Genomic DNA, 21,359 nt, shown 5'->3' on the forward strand with positions numbered 1-21,359 from the left:
CAAAATAGACAAATGGGACCTAATCAAACTCCACAGCTTCTGCACAGCAAAAGGAACAGTCAGTAGAGTGAATCGGCAACCAACAGAATGGGAAAAAATTTTTGCAGTCTACCCATCTGACAAGGGGCTGATATCCAGAATTTACAAAGAACTAAAGCAGATCTACAAGAAAAAAACAAACAAGCCCATTCAAAAATGGGCAAAGGATATGAACAGATACTTTACAAAAGAAGACATACAGGAGGCCAACAAACATATGAAAAAATGCTCATCATCACTGGTCATCAGAGAAATGCAAATCAAAACCACATTGAGATACCATCTCACACCAGTTAGAATGGCGATCATTAAAAAATCTGGAAACAACAGATGCTGGAGAGGATGTGGAGAAATAGGAACACTTTTACACTGTTGGTTGGAATGTAAGTTAATTCAACCATTGTGGAAGACAGTGTGGTGATTCCTCGAGGACCTAAAAATAGAAATCCCATTTGACCCAGCAATCCTATTACTGGGTATATATCCAAAGGATTATAAATCATTCTACTATAAGGACACGTGCACACGAATGTTCATTGCAGCACTGTTTACAATAGCAAAGACCTGGAACCAACCCAAATGCCCAACGATGATAGACTGGATAGGGAAAATGTGGTATGTATACACCATGGAATATTACGCAGCCATCAAAAACGATGGGTTCACGTCCTTTGTAGGGACATGGATGAACCTGGAAACCATCATTCTCGGCAAACTGACACGAGCAGAAAATCAAACACTGTATATTCTCACTCATAGGCGGGTGTTGAACAGTGAGAACACATGGACACAGGGAGGGGAACACTACACACTGGGGTCCATTGGGGGGAAATGGGGGAGGGATGGGGGGGTGGGGAGGTGGGAAGAGATAGCATGGGGAGAAATGACAGATACAGGTTGAGGGGACGGAAGACAGCAAATCACAGTGCCATGTGTGTACCTATGCAACAATCTTGCATGTTCTTCACATGTACCCCAAAACCTAAAATGCAATAAAAAAAAATACAAAAGTCAAAAAAGAAAAAAAATAATAAATAAAAGGGGAAATTAAATATTAGTGCTGATATTTAAACAGAAACTTACCTTGCTTTTTCACTTAGCAAACTGTCCATAGCTACGGTTCCATCTGTTTTTTGTCTTTATGTAGTTTATAACATTCTTTATAAAATGTGTCTAATTCAGAAACAGTGGACAACTTAAAGTGCTATTTTTTATTTTAGAAGGTTGTCAGTTACAACTGACGTATAACAAATAATTCATTCTTTTACGTATTAATCAAATGTGTGAATGCTTAGTATTTACTGGAAGCCATGTTGTAGCTGCATGGTATACTGTCATAAATGTGATGTGCTAGATCATTTCTGCCCTCCTGAAGCTTCCATTATAGTGGGAACAGACTATAAAGTGAACAAGAATTTTATAACACATTAAGTAAAATATAAAGTGTGTGGTATTGTACTTAAATTACAGGTTTTAATAATTGATAGTTTATAATTTTATGTATATATTGAATTACATGTATGGTTTTTATGGGGACTTTTTTTTCCCCTTTTTTAAATCTTTTTTACTTTTTGATTTCTAGCTAGAACCACTACCAGAAATTATGGAAACTTGTAAGATGCTATACAAGATACTGAATTGTGTGTGTGTGTGTGTGTGTGTGTGTGTGTGTGTGTAGATTTTATGTCTATAAATAGCTTTCAGTTATGTATAATTATAGTGTATATATAACTTTGGTTACCTAGTATATACTTAGGAGTATTATTTCTGTTTAACTGTATTTAGTGGAGTTGCACTATCTACACATTTAGGTTATTAAAAATTCATCTATTAGATTGGTAAAATATTAAAAGATTAAATAGAGCAACCATAATTCTAAAATTTTATAAAAGTACTGTATGTTATGTACTGTATTTAAGTGTATACAGTGTATGTTTCCTTTTTTGACTTTTTTATTGTGGCAAAATACATGTAACATAAAAATTTACCATTTTAACCGTTTTTAAATGTATAGTTCAGTGGCATAAGTACATTCACAATGTTGTGTAACTATCACCACTGACTGTTTCCAGAAATTTTTTCAGCATCTCAAACAGAAACTCTGTACCATTAAGCAATAACTCCCCATTCTCTCCCTCTCCCCCTGAGGCCCCTAGTAATCTTTATTCTACTTTCTGTATCTGTGAATTTGTCTATTCTAGATACCTCATAAAAGTGAAATCAGGCTGGTCATGGTGGCTCATGCTTATAATCCTAGCACTTTGGGAGCCTGAGGCTCCCAAACTCCGGGAGGATCACTTGAGCCCGGAGTTCAAGATCAGCCTTTGCAACACTGGGAGACCCCATCTGTATAGATATTTTAAAAACTAGCTAGGTGTGGTCCACACGCCTTTGGTCCCAGCTACTTAGGTGGCTATGGTGGGAGGATTTGCTTAGCCCAGGATTTTGAGGCTGCAGTGAGCTATGATCCCACCACTCACTGCACTCTAGCCTGGGTGACAGAGTGAGATCCTGTCTCAAAAAAAAGAAACCAAAAGTGAAAACAAAGTATTTGTCTTCTTGTTACTGGCTTATTTCACTTAGCATAGTGTTTTCAGGGTTCATTCATGTTGTACCATGTATCAGAATTTGATTCCTTTTATGGCTGAATGTATTCCAATACTCCGTGTTATGGATATACCTCATTTTGTGTATTCCTCCATTGATGGACGCTTGGATTATTTTCCATTTTTTTGGCTATTGTCAATAATAATACTGTTAGGAACACTGGTGTACAAGTATCTGTTCAGGTCCTTTCAATTCTTTGAGTATATGCCTAGGAGTGAAATTGCTGGGTCATATGCTAATTCTAAGTTAGTCACCAAACTATTTTCTGTAGTGGCTGTACTACCTTACATTCTCGTGTATTATTATTACAATTTTGAGACAGGGTTTCACTCTGTCACCCAGGCTGGAGTACAGTGGTGTCACATCACAGCTTACTGCAGCCTCTCCCTCCTGGCTCAGGTTATCTTCCCACCTCAGCCTTCTGAGTAGCTGATACTACAGGTGTGTGCTACCAATCCTGGCTAATTTTTGTAGAGGTGGGGTTTCATCATGTTGCCCAGGCTGGTCTCGAACTCTTGAGATCAAACAATCTGCCTGCCTCAGCCTCCCAAAGTGCTAGGACTGTGGGTGTGAGCCATTGCATCCAGCCTATAGTGCATTTTTATACATATGTTTTGAACAGGACCCTAAACACAAAACCATGTATATAGCAACATTTTATAAGTGACAAGACATTTTCAGACATGATTTTGAGTGTATGGTTTTTATTTTGTGTACTTCCTACATGGTATGTGAGATTTTTGGTGATGCAGGAACATTATTGTATGTCAGAGTTACTAGTTACAGGTGATGTAGAGAACAAGAACTCAAGTAACAGGGTAAAAATTTGCTGTAGAGTTTAATTTTTTTAAAAGTAATGTCGTTTTATTCTTTGAGCATTTGCAGTTCACTCCCAACTTTATGTAGCTCCAACATGAGTTATGACATCTGTATTACCGTGTTGGAAAGGGCATGAGTTTTGAAGTTGGGCCTTATTTTTGAATTGTATCTTTAACATTCTAGCTTCAGTTTCATATTTTATAAAGGGTATAGTGTGTTCTTACCAAGTCACTGTGAGGATTGGATCATGTATATAGAAAGTCTTCTTATTTTTTGAGACAGGATCTCACTTTGTTGCCCAGGCTGGAGTGCAGCGCCATGATCTCAGCTTACTTTGACCACTGCCTCCTAGACTCAAGCAATCTTCCCACCTCAGCCTCCCAAGTAGCTGGGACTACAGTCCTGTGCCACCAAACATGCTAACTTTTTTTTTTTTTTTTTTTTTTTGGTAGAGATAGGGTTTTGCCATGTTATTACCCAGGCTGGTCTTGCACTTTTGGCCTCAAAGTGCTGGGGTTACAGGTATGAGCCAGTGTGCCTGGCAGCATTGTTGTTGAGACAGTCTTACTCTATCACCCAGGCTGGAGTACAGTGGCATGAACATGGCTCGCTACAGCCGCGACCTCCTTTGGTCAAGCAAGCCTCCTGCCTCAGCCTCCCAATTAGCTGGGACCACAGGCACACAACACCATACCTGGCTAATTTTTTAAATTTTTCGCAGAGACAAGGTCTCCCTGTGTTGCCCAAGACGGTCTTGAACTCCTGGGCTCAAGCAGTCCTGCTGCTTTGGTCTCCCAAAGTGCTGGGATTATAGGTGTAAACCACTGTGTCTGGCTAAAAAGGAATATTTTTTTCCCTGCAAAATTAATTCTCAGGATTCCCACACTCTATTCAGGAAGTCATTGGCTTACTTGCCTTTTTCATTTAAAAATATTTTTTATTTCTATGTCTTATAACAGTATAAATCTTATTGTTTCAACTCACTGTTTTATTTTTTTAAGTTTATTTTTGAGATATGGTTTTCGCTCTTGTTTCCCAGGCTGGAGTGCAGTAGCACAGTCTCAGCTCACTGCAACCTCTGCCTCCTGTGTTTAAGCAATTCCCCTTTTTCAGCCTCTCTCATAGCTAGGATTACAGGCACACGCTGCCACGCTCAGCTCATTTTTTTGGTATTTTTAGTAGAGACAGGGTTTCACCATGTTGGCTAGGCTGGTCTCAAACTCCTGACCTCAGGTGATCTGCCCATCTTGGCCTCCCAAAGTGCTGGAATTACAGGCATGAGCCACCATGCCTAGCCTATTTAGTTCTAATGTTAATATTAGTTGTCTGGCTTATGAAGTAAAATTATTATTCTCTAAATGAAAATTTGGGCAAAGGTATTTTGGAGAGTCAATTTCAAAGCTTATTTTAAAAGCTTAGTTTAGAAGGGTATTATAATACATTTAGGAAATTGCTCTGTACTTAAAATTCCCTAAAGGTTTGTCTCTTCATTGTTGAGATGAGTACATCAAATCCTAGAGCATTTGAATGTCTTATCCAAGATCATATAGTTACTTTGTGAAAGAGATGAGTCAGTCAAATCTTTGACCTTGTGTTGCAGTGTTCTACCAAGTCAGACTACCTTTTACCGTTTATGAGATTACTTTTGGCAGCCAGCTTCTGTTGCTTCTCTCCATGGTGCTAGAAGTGCACAAACATACTTACTTTTATATTAACTATCTAAAGGATTTCTTGCTCCTTTGTCCCCTTCTGTTCCTCTAAACCTCCCCCTTAACTGAAAGATACATACTTTTGTAAACTTTTTTAAAATTAAAAAGCAGGTAGAAACAATCAAAAAGCAAAACCTCAGTACATCATCTTTTATTTATAACAATTTACTTTCTAGAACACTTTTCTATTCATAAGCCCCAATGTATTGTTTCCTTCCCAACATTCCATAAATTACTTCACTAAAACTCTAATAACCTATAGTTAAAGAAATGATGTCTTAGAATCAAAGATATTACAGGTGTAGATAGCACCCTTTGATTTTTTTCAGTTTACTTTTCTGTTATTGGAACCTGTATCTGAGTCTATATTTTCAACAGATACAGTTTTGGGATGTTTAAAATTGGACCCATTAGAAGTCAGCTTTAAGCTCCTAACTTTATATATGCTGAAAACGGATAGTGGCAAATTTGGGCATTTCATTTTCTTTTTTTAAAATAATTATAGATTCATTAGAAGGCACTTATTTTGTTGTGTTTTTCTTCTAATTATTGGCAAAAGTGAGAAGTAATTTAATTTTTCTAAAGGAAATGAAAACAATTTTCCTCTTTTTAAAGGGCCATTTGAATTGCAAAAAAATACCTTTTCTCTTTAATAAATCAGTATTATCTAAATTGTCTTTTGTGATATAACAACATTTTGATTGTCTAAACTTTTCATGTCTTTTGTGATATACTCCCATTTTGTCTTTCATGATATAATAACATTTTGGTGTCTAATCTTCCATATATTTATTTTCTTAGTGAAACAAATGTATCCACACATACAGAGTTCATATATTTATGTGAAAGTAATTGTATATTCACGTCAGTCTCTAACTTGATGTTCTTTAAAAAGTATAATTATAGCATAGATATTCTGATCAACATACCTTATGCTGTATTATATTTATTTAATAATTTTTCTATTAATGGGCAGTGTGCTGTTTGCAGTTTTCTACTCTTATAATGCTGTAGAACACAGCCGAACACTTGGTGCACTTGTGTCACTATTTTTGTAGAATAGATTCTTAGTTCAGAGGTGGCATAAGGGAGTGGTTAAGAGCACAAATTCTAAGGCTAAGACTTCCTGGAAGGAATCCAGTCTGTACTAATAAGTGTTACTTCAGGCAAAATAATATGCTCCCATTTCCTCTTTTGAAAGAGGGACTAGATCAGTGATACTCTCTTCTTCTCTACTTCAGGGAAAAAGTTAACTTCTTTGGCAGGCTGATGGGGTAAAAAATGTATATACATATATGTTATCTGGCTGTTAGCTAAAGAGATTGATCATTTTTTTCATATGTTTTAATCACTTGTAATTCTTCTGTGAACTACTTATCATTTTCTGTCCTGTTTTTTTTAAACTTGTCTTTTTCTTACTGCTTTGTAGGATTTCTTTATACATTCTGGACATTAGCTCTTCATTATATGTAGCAAACATATCTTGTACGCTGATGCTTATCTTTAGTTTTATGTTTTCTTCTTTCTGTGTTACTAAGTTGATTGTATCCTTTTATGGCTTCTGATTTTTTATTTTGCTTAGGAAGGCCTTTTGTATCCCAAGATTAAAAAAAAAATTCTGTTTTTTTCCTTAACACTTCAATAGTTTATTGATCACTAGATCATTTGGGATTTTTAAAAAATTACAGTATTAGATATATAGAATTTTTTCTTCAGATGAATAGCCCAGTGTCCCATCACTGTTTATAAAAAAAGTCCAGCCTTTCCATCTTGATTCATAAGTTTTATCAAATATTAAAATCTCATAAATTCATGAGTCTGTTTCTAGATTCTTCTAATTTTGAGACAGGGTCTTACTCTGTCACCCACGCTGTAGTGCGATGGCACAATCATAGCTCACTGCAGCCTTGAACTCCTGGGCTCAAGCAATCCTCCTGTCCCAGCCTCCCATGTAGCTGGGCCTACAGGTATGTGCCACCATGCCCAGCTGATTTTAAAATTTGTTACAGAGATGGAGTCTTTGCTATGTTTCGCTGGTCTTAAACTCCTGGCGGGAGTTGAACTCCTGGCCTCAAATGATCCTCCTGCCTTGGCCTCTCAAAATGCTGAGATTACAGTCATGCACCAGTGTATGTACCCAGCTATATCTAGATTCTTTAGTTTCTTTGCTCTTTTGTCTATTTTTATACTAATAGGAAATTATTTAAATTACTGTAACTTTGTAGTATAATTTGTATGTGATAGGGCAAATTCTGACTTTTTCACCCAGAAACTTCAAAATGATTCTCATGTATTTATTCTTGTATGTAAATCAGTTTGTCCAATTATGTAAAAAAAATTACCGGCATGATTTTGGTGGGAATTACTACAGAATTATACATTAGTTTCTAGGCTATTGGATTTTAACTTAAAATAGTGATTTCATCTTAACCTTTTAATCTAACAGTGGCTTTAGTCTAAACCGTTACCTAAAATTTAAAATTCCCCGTAATCTAAAAAGTTATATTATTTAACTTTTCCAAAAGTGTTTGTAATATGAAGGTCTATTTGTTTCCTTATTTCTTCCTGTTTCTTGTAGGCTTTTTATAGTATTACCATAGGAATACTTTTGTTTAATACATATTTCTCAGAAGTTTTCACTGGCATATTATTACATAATTAGTTGTATAGTTAGGATCTGTGGTTCTGTGGCATCTTAGTTTTTCTAAGTTTTAGCCTGTGTTTTGTGTGTCAAGAGTTTGATGTTAACATGTAACTACAGATGATTGAAGTCTGTGTTTTTCATTTGATTTTATAAATTGTGACAAACTTTAGAATAGTGTAATAGTCTTCTAGTTATGTGGCACTATTAACTAAATTTTAGGTCAAAGATGAGACAGTTTAGAGTGCTGTTTTACTTTATTTATTCCCCTAAAATGTGTTATGATTAGTGCCATAGGCTAGTACTAAATGTTTTATTGAGAAAAAAAGGAAGTTCTTTTATATTTGTGTTGAATCCGAAATATTAATGATGCCAGGCCTTTTGTTTTGATATTAAAAAATGCTCAGAAATTGATTCTGAAAGCCATTTCAAGTTGATAACAATAGTTGCTCAGTCAGTATTTTCTAACTTTTTGGACAGTGTGGCTCTTAATTGTTGACCATGCCGTTTTCCCAGTAGTAAACAGTGTATTTTGTTTCTTCTCATACAGGTCGTCAAAGTTCTACATTTTAGCTTTCAGTGCTGAACTTCCTTCTCCCTTAAATTATTATAAACTTTTGCTGCTGTTTAATAAACGTGAAGATGTCTCGCAGTCCTGATGCGAAGGAAGACCCTGTGGAATGCCCTCTTTGCATGGAGCCCTTGGAGATAGATGATATCAACTTTTTCCCTTGCACCTGTGGCTACCAGATTTGCCGATTTTGTTGGCATCGAATTCGCACTGATGAAAATGGGCTTTGTCCTGCATGTAGAAAGGTAAATACTTCAAAATAACCTCACAGTGATTTGTTTTAATTGTATAGTTTTTTTTTGCTGCCATGTATACGAGTAAGTGAATTTAAAAGACTGTACAAACCTCAGGTGAGATTATATTGTTATGTATGTTATTTTAAGACATAATAAGGTAGAAAGAACACTGCACTAGGAGTCGAGACCATGTCTTGGCTTTGTTGTTTTCTAGCTGTATGATCTTTGTAAAGTCACATAACCTGTCTGGCCTTTAGTTTGTTGTTGTCATTTTTATCTGAGGAGAAAGACATGGTCAGGGATGCTCATTGCTTAAGAAAATTAGGGGCCGGGCGCGGTGGCTCAAGCCTGTAATCCCAGCACTTTGGGAGGCCGAGGCGGGTGGATCACGAGGTCGAGAGATCGAGACCATCCTGGTCAACACGGTGAAACCCCGTCTCTACTAAAAATACAAAAAATTAGCTGGGCATGGTGGCGCGCGCCTGTAATCCCAGCTACTCAGGAGGCTGAGGCAGGAGAATTGCCTGAGCCCAGGAGGCGGAGGTTGCGGTGAGCCGAGATCGCGCCATTGCACTCCAGCCTGGGTAACAAGAGCGAAACTCCGTCTCAAAAAAAAAAAAAAAAAAAAAAAAAAGAAAATTAGGAACAGAGAGGTAATAAATTTGGATAGGATTGTGTGCAATTAGAAAACTATTTCATACTGCATGTGGGAAGAAATTCACTTCAATTTTCTAGTACAAAATAGGAGAGAAAATGTTTACTAAAAAGGGTTAAAATGACAGAGAAATCCTGTTTTAGAAGATAATAGTTGCGACCTTACAGCAATTCTAGGCTGGTATTGCTATTCCCGTTTTACACTCAAGGAAACAGCAGCTTAGAGAACTTGTCCAGAGTCATCAACTTGTGAGTAGTAGGTAGGAGGTTTGGAATTCAAATATGTCTTTTGAGTCTGTAGTCTGTTCTGAACTATTGTATTATTGAAAAGCCCCTTCTAACTCTTAAAAATCTATGATTTTTAATATTCTGTGGGTTTTATTGTTTTGATAAGCACCAGCAACACAAATGCAGTATAGTGAATACTACTAGGATAGGTAGGACTGCCACATTTGTTTTTTGAAAGACTTTGTGACTTTAGGGATTAATGCAAATATCTGCCACTTTATTATGGAATTTGCCTTCTCTTTAATGTTTGTGTGATTTAAACTTTATTTTCTGGTTACTCATTTCAAAGACTCTTGTGATCATTACTTTCAAATTTTGAGAAAGCTGAAATGTGCTTTAGATATCTAAAATTAAAAAAATAATCTACCTCTCAATTTTCTTACTTGAGAATTTATAATATATCTCAGAAGGCAATGCATTGTTTGTTTATCATTACTTTTTTTAAAATTAATCCAGTGGGTATGTATATGTATTATTTGAACAAAAACTTAAGTCTATTTCAATGTTAATATAGTTTATACATTTATGTAGTTGTATATATATTGTATATATAACTTATATAATGTTTATATACAGTATGTATATATATAATATTTCACATAGTTAATATAGTTTAAGAAATTTGAATGGAAAGGAAAATGAAAACCTTAACATTAGCTTTGGGGAAAATCTATATAAATTTTTATTTATGGATTTTAAACATTTAATTACTTTTAGAAATTGGTTCCCGTCATTCTGTGAGAAGACAATCATATTGAACTATTTCATTAGAAGTAATGACTTTCAGTATTGCCCAAGACTAAGGATTGTGAATTTGATTGGCTTCATGATGTTTATCTTTTTCTTTTTTTTCCCCTTTGGGATATTATAAAGTCATCTTAAAAGGGCCAATTATTAAATTGTCATTAGAGAAAAATCAGTTATTTGGGGAAATTACAAAGAAAATAATTTCGGTCTTAAGAGATTACCTAAAATTACTTCAAGTCCTTAGAAAGTAAAACAAGAAAAAAAAATAGAAGATTTTAAAGGCAAAAAAAAAGTATAACTTTAGCAAAACTTATTATGAATAAAAGGGTGTCCTGAGAATACCAGAAAGTGTGAGGAATCTCTGAAAGACAAGAAGGACATTGGAATCAATTTCAAGGAGGAAGCATTAGATCAGCTCAAGAGAAGACTGCTTAAAAAAAGAAAAAAGGAATGGCAGTGCTTCAGGATCGTAGGAAAAATATCAGCGTAGTTAGTTGAGTATGGTGTCAGAGCAGCTTCATGGGTCTAGCCCATAAAGCAGAGACAGATGCCCTCTAAACAGTGATTATAAGTTTGAATCAGAGCCTTAAGGTAAATGGAAACATTCTGGAGGGACTAGGAGCTTCTTTGCCTAGCAGATAACCTGTTAGTATATGTTGTCCAGCAATAAGTCCTTGCTACAGTCACAAAGGAGCATCCTGCAGTAAACAGAAATAGTATTTATAGGCAGATTACCAGGATTCTCACATGTAAAGTTGTACAGAAGCAAAGAGTCAACACAGATTTCAGGAAAACCAACATCATGAAAGAGAGTCACAAGAATCAGTAAATAGAAGACCCTAACACAGGAACAAAACAGAAGACATTTAAAACTATCATTGATACCTTTCAGAAAGGAAAGAGAGAATGGCATATTCATGTAGAAAGATTGTATTTTCTAGTAAAAAGAAACAGAGAAATCTTGAAAAATCTTAAAGATGGCCTGAAAAGCAAAATGTGCACATTTCAATATCAAATTGGTAAATTAGAAGCCCATGCTGAGTGGGTTTTAATTGCAGAATGTAATGCAACAAGAGAAAAAATAGAAGGCATGAAAGAAAAGCAGCATAGATCTACAGGTTCTAATCTCTGCTGAGAGCAGTCCCAGAAGGAGTGAACTAAAAATGAATAGGAAGAAACAATCAAAGAACTAATAGAAGAAAATTCCTCTTAGATTAGAAGGGCCCTGTTGAGTGTGAAGCAAGATGACTGAAAAAGATCAATATCTGTTTATATAATTGTGAAATTTTAGAACATCTAGTACAAAGAAAACTCTAAAAGCTTGCAAGTCATAAATATTTAGACTACAAAGGAACAAGACTAAAATTAACAGTATTTTCACTTTACAGTAAAAGTACACTTTACTTTTGACTTTTCACTTTACAGTATTTTTCACTTCTACAATCATAGAAAAGAAACTAATTGAGAAATTAATTTTCCCAAATTTTGAGGGAACTTTGAAAGGAGAGCTTTCAATTTTATTCATATGGAAAGGCATAATAAAACATTTTTACACATGCAAAGATTAATGAACTTTATTATTCATGAACCACGATACAAACGAATAGAAGAGTTGAGGATGACTGCAAGGTTTTGACTGAGCACCTGGAAGTAAAGAACGGCCATTAACTGAAGTGGGGAAGACTACCAGGGATAGACATTTGAGATCAGAAACTTAGTTTTATATATGTTAAGTGTGAGATTCCTATTAGAAATCTAAGTGGAGATATTGAGTAGACAGGTGAATGAATGGTTCATATCTGAATTTCAGGTGAGGTTCTGGTATGGACATACAGATTTGGGAGTCAATTACCATATTGTATGTTGTTTATAAAATCATGAGACTGGATAAGATCATGAGTTGAAAAGATGAGAGATTGTCTAATGAGAAGCACCAAAACTTCCCAACAGTTACAGAAAAAAGAAATGCGTATTACAGAGGTCTAAGACGACCTCCTTGTTTTAAATCTTTAGGTAAGGTGGTTATTGTTCTTAGGCCAGGAATAATTTTTTGGTTTCTCGTTGACTTAATCACATCTCCTAGAACCTCTCTTTCATCTCCTGGCCACCAGACTTTGTAGTACAGGCAACAGAGAGTTTTGGAGTCTGAGACCTGGCTTAGTCTTGCCAGAGAATGTGCTCAGCACAGTGCAGGATTAATATTTATGAAGTTGCCTGTCTTGGTTGGAGTCGAGCAAGTCTTTGGCCTCTGGAGGCCCATCTACAGTGGTTGTGTTAACAGAGAGGAAAACCACAAATGTTGCTAGAGGCCTAGAAGGGGCCATGAAACTACCATTTACATGTAACCCAACCTTGCAGGGAGAGGATCTACAGAGGCCATGCTGTGAGGTGACATACTGAGATGATCTGAAGAAATTTGGGAGATGCAAGTAGGGAGCTAGTTGAATCAAGCTCCTGTTTTTGGTCTATAATATGAAACCTGCCTGTTTGCAGAAGGTTTCTCTTAGCTTTAATATCTTTGAAAAGCAGAGACAGCCAGGTATTAAAAACCAAGAGAGTTTAGTATTTCTGTTTGGTCTAGCTGCTACACACAGTCACAGGCTACTTGGTTGTTTCTTAGACTGCGTTTATGTGTCCTTTTAGTGCAGCATTTCTGAGAAAGCTACCTGGTGGAAATAGCAGATATGGGAACATAGGTGGTGCACTGATGTAGCAGTATATTTCTCATGGAAATCAGAGACTAGACAAGGAAATGAGAACTTCAACAGAAGTATGATTGTTTTTATTTCAGAAATAATAGAAGATAATGTATTTATGAAACAACAGAATAGTGGTTTGGACATGGTGGCTCATGCCTGTAATCCCAACATTTTGAGAGGCTGAGGTGGGAGAATTGCTTGAGATTAGGAGTTTGAGACCAGCGTGAGTAATATAGCAAGGCCTCATCTCTAATAACAATTAAGAAAAATTAGCTGAGGGTGGTGGCACATGCTCATAGTCCCAGCTACTCGGGAGGCTAAGGTGGGAGGTTCGCTTGAACCCAGGAGGTTGAAGCTACAGTGAGCCATGCTTGTGCCACTGCACTCCAGCCTGGGTGACAGAGCAAGACACTATCTCAAAAAAAAAAAAAAAAAAAGAACAGGATGATATAAAGAAGAGTATTCAATGAACAGTAACCATTGTTATTGAAAATTAAAATATAATAGCAAAAATAACTGAAGGAAAGCATTGGAAGATGGAGTTGAGAAGATTTCTTAGAAAGTAATGCAAAAAGCAACAGAGATGAAATATTTGAGAGAAGAGATTAAGTTTATTTGAGGATCAATCAAGGAGGTCAAATACCAAATAATTAAGTGCTCTAGGAAGAGATCACAGATACAGAGAGGAAGTAATCATCCAAGAATATGATTGAAGAATATTTCCCAGAACCAAAGAACATATTTTCAGATTGAAAGGTCCTATCAAGTGTCCAGCACAAACTTTTTTATTTTGAAATACCAGAATACTGAAGACAAAGAAGTTCTACAAGCTTCCAGGAAAAAAGTAGATCACATGTAAAAGACAAGGAATACGAATCGTTTCAGACTTTTCAATAGCAAGACTTCAAGCTAGAAGACACTTCTGGAGGAAATTAATTTTCGTCTTAGGATTCCATATCTGCTCAACTGTTAAGTGTGAAGGTACACTAAAAGACATTTTCAGACCCGAGAGGCCTCAAAATTTTTTTTACCTTCCATGCATTCTCTCTCAGGAATCTTGGAGGATGTGCCCCACCAACATGAAGGACTAAAGAACAGAGAATCATGGGATAAAGGAAACAGGAGATCCAACACAGGAGAGAAGCACCTGGATTCCTGAAATGATGGGGAAGAATGACAGCTATGCCCAAGGTAAAGAGGGCAACCAGTACAAAATGCAACACATCAGAAAACTCCAAGAGGGATTTGTAGAAAAAGATAAAATTAAAAGAATACTTGGCGTTCCAAAAGAGAAATGTCTTGTGAGGCCATTTTGCCAGATGGAAGAGATTTAATGGTTGAATTAGTAATAAACACCTAAAAATATAATCAGACAAAACAGATTAACTCTAGGGGAAGCAAAAAGTTGTACAGAAATGAAAAAGCAATCATATTATGCTACAGTGGCTCACATGTGAGGTAGGGGTCCAGATTTATTATTTTATTTTCCTATATTGATACTCTGTTTTTGCAGCATCATTTGCAGAAAACACTGTCCTTTCAGTCTTGATTGTTTTTTAAATCTTTCTTGAAAGTCAATTGCCCAAAAATGTGTAAGTCTATTACTAGCATCTGTATTCTGTCCATTGATGATTGTATCTATCCATATACCCGTACCATACTGTCTTTATTACTGTAAGTTTTGAAACCTGGCATGACAAGGTTTTCAACTTTGTTATTCTATTTAGGATTTATTTTGGGTATTCTAAGTACTTAGCATTTGCACATAAATTTTTGAATCAGTTTGTCAGTTTCTACAAAAAGCCTACTGAGGTTTGATGGAGATTCCATTAACTATATAGATAGATCATTTTGAGGAAAAATGACATCTTAAAAATGTGTATCTTAACATTTTTCTGTTTAAAAAATTTCAATGTTTTGTAGTTTCCAGTATACAGAATAGTACACCATATTTTGTTTTATTCATCCATATTTTGTTTTTTGAACTATAGAACATATTGTTTCTGAAATTTCATTTTCTAGTTGTATTGCTATTTTACCATTTTTGAATGTTGACCATCTGTATCAAGAAACCTTGTTAATTAAATGGATTCCTTAGGATTTTCCACATAGGTGATTACGTCTTCTGTGCGTAAAGACAGTTTTACTCTTTCCTTTCCAATCTCTGCTTTAAAAAATTTTTTTTTTTTAGCAACAAGGTCTTGCTCTGTCACCCAAGCTGTGAATTACAGTGGTGCAAATATGACTCTTTGCAATCTAGAACTCCTGGGCTCAACCAGTACTTCTGTCTCAGCCTCCCCGTAGGTGGGACTATAGACATGCACCACCATGCCTGGCTAATTATTTAAAACAATTTTTTTTAGAGGTCTCACTATGTTGCCCAGGCTGGTCTTGAACTCCTGGCCTCAAGCATCTGCCCACCTCAGCCCCCACAAAATGCTGGGATTGTAGACACCTGGCTCTGTGTTTTAAAAATTTTTTTCTTGCTTAATTGTACTGGGTAACCCCTCTAGTGTATAATGTTGAAAAGAAGTGATAAGAAAGATATCTTTGTTCTCAATCTTAGCAGGAAGATGTTAAGTATTACACCATTAAGTATGTTGCTGTCTGTGCCTTTTTTGGTTTGGTCTTTATCAGGTCAAGGGAGTTTTCCTTTATTCCTAATTTGCTGAGAGATTTTATCATGAATGATGTTAAATTTTGCCAAATACCTTTTTTGATACTTTTGAAGTGGTCATACTTTTTTTCTCCCTCTATTATGTTGAAACAGTGATTTATGGTATTTTTGTTTTGTTTTGTTTTTTTAAAAGTGATAGGGTCTTGTTCTGTTGCCCAGGGTGGAGTCCAGTTGGCTTGATTGTAGCTCACTGCAGCTTCAACCTCTGGGCTCAAGCAAATCTCCTGCCTCAGTCTCCTAAGTAGCTGGGACTACAGGTATGCACCGCCACACCTGGATAATTTTTTTTTTAAATTATTTTTGCAGAGACAGGCTCACTATGTTGTCCAGGCTGGTTTTGAACTGCTGCCCTCATGCGTTCCTCCTGCCTCATCCTCCCAAAGTGTTGGGATTATAGGCATGAACCACTACATCTGGCCTATGTTAATTTTTGAATCAGCTTTTCCTCTCAAAGATAAACATCACTTGCTTATGATGTATTATCCTTTTTATATTCAGTTTGCTAATATTTTTGGAAGATTTTTGTGTCTGTGTCATGAAGACTATTTCTTTGTAGTTTTATATTGTTTTCAGTTTTGGTATTAAAGGCATACTGTGTTCGTAAAATGAGTTGGGAAATGTTTCCTCATCTTCTGCCTTCTGAAAGAGTTTGCATGCCACTGGTATTCTCTTTTATTTCTTTCTTAAATTCATTATTGGCATGGACTCTACTAGGTGTCTTCATTGGAAAGACACTTATGAAAACTAGCTATCACAGTATTCTTCTATTCTGGAATTCTTTTTGGGCTACTCCCTCTTTGTGGTATTTTGCCCCATACATTTCAGTTGTCTCTGCCTCTTCTAATTTTGATCACTGTCTGTCCCCTCTGTTCATTAAGACTTTTGGACTCAGTGCCAGGATCCAGTAAGTGCTGGAAGAGCAGAAAGCTAGGGTAGTCATGGTAGTCATCTTACTATTTTTTTTTTTTTCCGCAAATCACAGTCTTGCTCTTCATTGGCTGTTTGTTCAGTGTCTGAAAATAGTTATTTCCTGTATTTTGTCTAGTTTTCTAGTTGTTTATGGTGATAGGCCCAGTCTGTTACTTTCGTGGCCAGAAGTGGAAGTGTGTAAAAAATATTATCATTTTATAATAATGTAATTCTGAATATTGCCCTAACCAAAGCTATGGTAGAAGTTAGAAAGTGGCATCAGGATGTTTGATGAGGGAGACTGACAGAGCTAAATCTTCAAGTTGCTTAATGTGATAATATCTAAAACTGAGACATCAAGAAGTAGCAATATGAACATACTATTTAGAGTTAGGGTAGTAAATGACAAATAATCTTCTAAAAGAGTCAACATGATTATTTCTAGGGAGAGGCAACTGGTTGCAGAGGAGGAGGGAAAATGGGGGACTATTCTTTTTCCTAATAAAACTTGTAGAACCGATTGACTAGAAGCAAATACAAGAACAGTATTAATGAAAGGAAGGAAAAATGATACATTGGGCAAATGGAAATTATAGGAAAGAAGATATAAGAATACTGATATTTGTCATAATAAAATTCAAGATCAAACGCATTTTCAAAGGGCAAAAGGTCCAGAGTCATGAATCTTTATCTACTTAACAATACAACTTTGAAATATACTGAGCCGTTATAAATACCAGGAGAAACTGACATCCGTATTTATAACGGAGAGACTTTAACTTCTGTATTTTAGAAATAGATGAAGTAGACAAGAAAATGGAGAATTGGAATAACAGAATTAGCAAGATGTGTGTGTGCGTGTATAACTTTGGACAGATAAATTTGTGTACAACTTTAAATACAAGAGCAGTGGTCAAAAAACTGTTAGGCCACAATGGAAGAATTAGCCAGTTCCAAAAAGTAAAACTCTCTTGTGTATTTTAAAAATTTATCTTCCTTGGGAGACTTTTCAAATCTGTGGGCTGGTGAATTTTCTTAGTTCTAGATTTCAATTAAGCTATCATTTCTTCAGATACTACCTTTTTTCTCTTTCTTCTCCTCTGTGACTCTGATTAAATATTTTTCAGATTTTTTTTTACTATCTTCTATGTTTCTTAATCTCTTTCTGTATGTTCTTTCTCCTTAATACCTTAGTAAATGATTTCTTCTGATCTATTCTCATATGTGAATAGTTTCTTTTGAGTCCAGTCTGCCACTAAATATGTCCTTTTGAGTTTTTAACTATTGGTTTTGTGTTTTCCATTCCTGGAAGTAATGTTTGCTCTTTTTTTTCCCTACTCTTGCTGTTATTTTAAAATAGATTATTATACCCTGCAGGTATTTTCAAGCTTATATGTTTTTTAAACAGAAGCATTATTAAAAAAAAAAAAAAAATCTTTGTCCAGTAATTCCAGTGGCTGAAGACTGTGGGGTATGTTTCTGTTTATTGTTGTTCATGTTGTTGTATTTCTTTATGTGTTTGGTTGATGTGGCTGGTTCCTTGTGGTTGTCATTGAGAAAATTATTTGTAAAGTTTCTCAAGGACTAGTGTGGATTTGCTCCTCTCTAGAGAGGCTTTAATTTGGCTTCTGCTGAGTTCTGTAAACATTAGCATTAGGGCTGCCATGTGTTTACAGGTCCTTTGATTTAGCCAAGCTATGTATCTTGTACCGAAAATATATCCAGGATATTTTTCCCTATCTTCTTTTCCTTTTTTCTTACCTTATTCTGACCTTTCTGTAGTTCTTATCCTGGGACTACACTTTGGTTTGTAATTTGTTCTTATCCTGAGCCTATCATTTGGAGGTGGGCTGTATCTCAGCTTATCATGGGACCTATCTTGCCAAAGACTACCATGGGCTGATGTTGGGCTTTGAATGTTCTTTCCCCCCATCTCTTTCTGTCCCCATCCCATTTATTTTTTTTTTATCAGATTTTCTGTTTAGCCTCTGCATTTTTACTTTCAACGAAAAATTGGCTTGGGATTTTTCCAGCATAGATTTTTAAGATGTTAGTAAAAAGAAAAGTTTCATGTTGTATTTTTCATGGTTTTTATTAAGAGGGTTAATTAGCTTTCTATTCCTGGAAACCAGGACCCTAAAAAATTGGTATAATCAAATTATATGTTAACAGAAAAAGGATTTTTAAAAGTTCATTTACCTGTGATATGTAAGTTATGGTCCTCCATAACTCTTGTTTTAAAGAAATCAAAATGAAAATTATAAATTATTCTGAATCAATATTGGAGCATGACTTTTGAATATCTGGCATGAGACCAAAGTGGTATGTAGTAGAAAAGCTAAAGCTTTGAATACATTTATTAGAAAACAACAAAAATATCTTGATTTCCAGCTTAAGAAATCAGAAAAAGAATAAGCATTATTCTTATAATGGAAGGGAGTAAGCAGAATTTTGTGAAATAGGAAAAAAAAAAAAAGATTTTCAGTAAAGATTAGAGCTGGTTCTCTGAAAAGACCAATAAAATAATTAAAGTCTTAGCAAGTTTAATAAAAAAGAGAATACTTGTAAATAGCATTTGGAATAAAAGTGGAAATGTGGCCGGACGTGGTGGCTGTTGCCTGTTATCCCAGCACTTTGGGAGGCTGAGACGGACAGATCATGAGGTCAGGAGATCAAGACCATCCTGGACAACATGGTGAAACTGTCTCTACTAAAAGTACAAAAATTATCTGGGCGTGGTGGCGCGTGCCTGTAGTCCAGCTACTCAGGAGGTTGAGGTAGGAGAATTGCATGAACCTAGGAGGCGGAGGTTGCAGTGAACCAAGAGCATGCCACTGCACTCCAGCCTGGTGACAGAGCAAGGCTCTGTCTTTTAAAAAAAAAAAAAAAAAAAAAAAAAAGTGGAAACATAACTACATATGTGGAAGACATTGAGTGGTTACACTAGAAACTGCAAACCATGTTCACCAGTTATTTGGCAGTTTATCACTGTTAAAAATAGTGTTATATCTAAATACTTCTTCACAGGCAACCTATTTTACATTACAATAGTACTTTAAAATTTTCTACTTGTAACTTTTCATTTGATGCTATATTCCTAGAAATATAACATGTGTTTTAATAAAAAAGTTGACTCGTTTTATTTCTCTTTTCTTCTCTTCTCTCCTCTCTCTTTTTCTTTTGAGATGGAGTTTCACTCTTGTCCCCCAGGCTGGAGTTCAATGGCATGATCTTGGCTCACTGCAACCTTCACTTCCCAGATTCTAGTGATTCTCCTGCCTCAGCCTTCTGAGAAGCTGGGATTACAGGTGCCTGCCATCATGCCTGGCTAATTTTTGTATTTTTCGTAGAGACAGGGTTTTACCATGTTGGCTAGGCTAGTCTCGAGCTCCCAACCTCAGGTGATCCGCTCGTCTCAGTCTCCCAAAGTACTGGGATTACAGGTGTGAGCCACTATACCCAGCCTGTATTTTTCTTAATATTAATTTTTAGTAGTAGTATTAGCTTTGTGAGTCTTACTGTCTGCAGTTATTCATGTTTGGTTTCTTCATCTCCCCCATTTGTTTGAAATAGGATCTTGGTTTGTCACCCAAAGCTGGAGCACAGTGGCGCCATCATAGTTCATTGCAGCCTCGAACTCCTGTGCTCAAGCATTCCTCCTGCCTCACTCAGCCTCCCAAGTAGCTAAAACTGTAGGTGCACAGCACCATGCCTGGCTAATTTTTGTTTGTTTGTTTGTGGAGATGGGAGTCTCACTGTGTTGCCTAGGCTGATCTCACAATCCTTCCACCTCAGCCTCCCTAAGTGCTGGAATTACAGGTGTGAGCCACTGCACCCAGCTTGTACGTCTTTATAGTCTACGTCTCATTCTTATTTCACTGTGTTAGTTTATCGATTTTTCTGACCTTAGGTTTGTACAGTAGGTATATATATCGTGGTGTGTGTAGAGAAGGAATTGTAGTGGAGGAGGCACTATTGTGGAACACATGCTTTTTCAGTGTTTTAATAAAACTTTTGGACAAGTTGAGGTTAATACACCTTTTGATCATGAATTTGCTATTCGTGGTTAGATTAAATTAGTGTATTTTATATTTTTCGGATGTTAAGATTAAAGAACTAGTATTTGTAACTTCTTTTAAGATACTGAAGTAAGATATATTTGGAGGCTAAATTGTAGTAGAATACTCTGTTTCATGTTCTCCTGTGTTTTTAACTTTTGTGTAGCAGTTATGTTCCAACAACATTGACTTTGAAGCCTGATGAAAATATATGTCCAAAGGAACAAAACTTGGAATAACATAGCAAAAAGACCAAGACAACAATATAACCCAGTGTTATATGCTCAGCACGATGGTGCATCAGTAATGTATTTGATAAGAGTTGATATTGCAACTTGATTTTTCTTTCTTGTCACTCTTCATCAATTTTTTTGTGTTCATGCATTTTCAAATATTACTTACTTTGCCTCATGTTTAATCTGTATTTTATACAACGTCAGAGAATGCTAATAAAGGAAAAAGCTTAGGGTGTTTGTCACATTCTGCCAGTTCTCAGAAAAATCTAAGTTTCAGAAAAGTTACGTCATTGCTTCTTACATTGTCTGTTATGAACATCCGGATTTTTCTTTTCTTTCTTTTCCCCTTTCTGTTGAAGACTGATCTAGAGCTCTATTATGCATGGCTGATATTTTGCTTGTGTCATATGTTTTACCACACTGAAAAATACCTTATTTTGCAGAGTCCACTGGTGATGTACCTGAATGT

The 21,359-nt window shown here is 35.9% G+C and overlaps 1 protein-coding gene across 7 annotated transcripts in view; it reads left to right on the forward strand.

Annotated features, from left to right (window-relative positions):
• Positions 1-21,359, forward strand: part of CNOT4 (CCR4-NOT transcription complex subunit 4) — a 153,479-nt gene that overhangs the window by 64,476 nt on the left and 67,644 nt on the right. For 6 of the 7 annotated variants that reach the window (XM_010342782.3, XM_010342791.3, XM_003920972.3 and 3 more), the window contains exon 2: positions 8,366-8,631. In XM_010342782.3, coding sequence (XP_010341084.1) covers positions 8,458-8,631 — 174 coding nt within the window. In that variant the 5' untranslated portion in view covers positions 8,366-8,457. Of the gene's footprint in view, positions 1-8,365; positions 8,632-14,096; positions 14,202-21,359 lie in introns of those variants that run through there. The other variant, XM_074379032.1, reaches the window with a different exon arrangement.

This window comes from Saimiri boliviensis, chromosome 10, assembly GCF_048565385.1.
Source record: "Saimiri boliviensis isolate mSaiBol1 chromosome 10, mSaiBol1.pri, whole genome shotgun sequence".
NCBI classification, from domain to species: Eukaryota; Metazoa; Chordata; class Mammalia; order Primates; family Cebidae; genus Saimiri; species Saimiri boliviensis.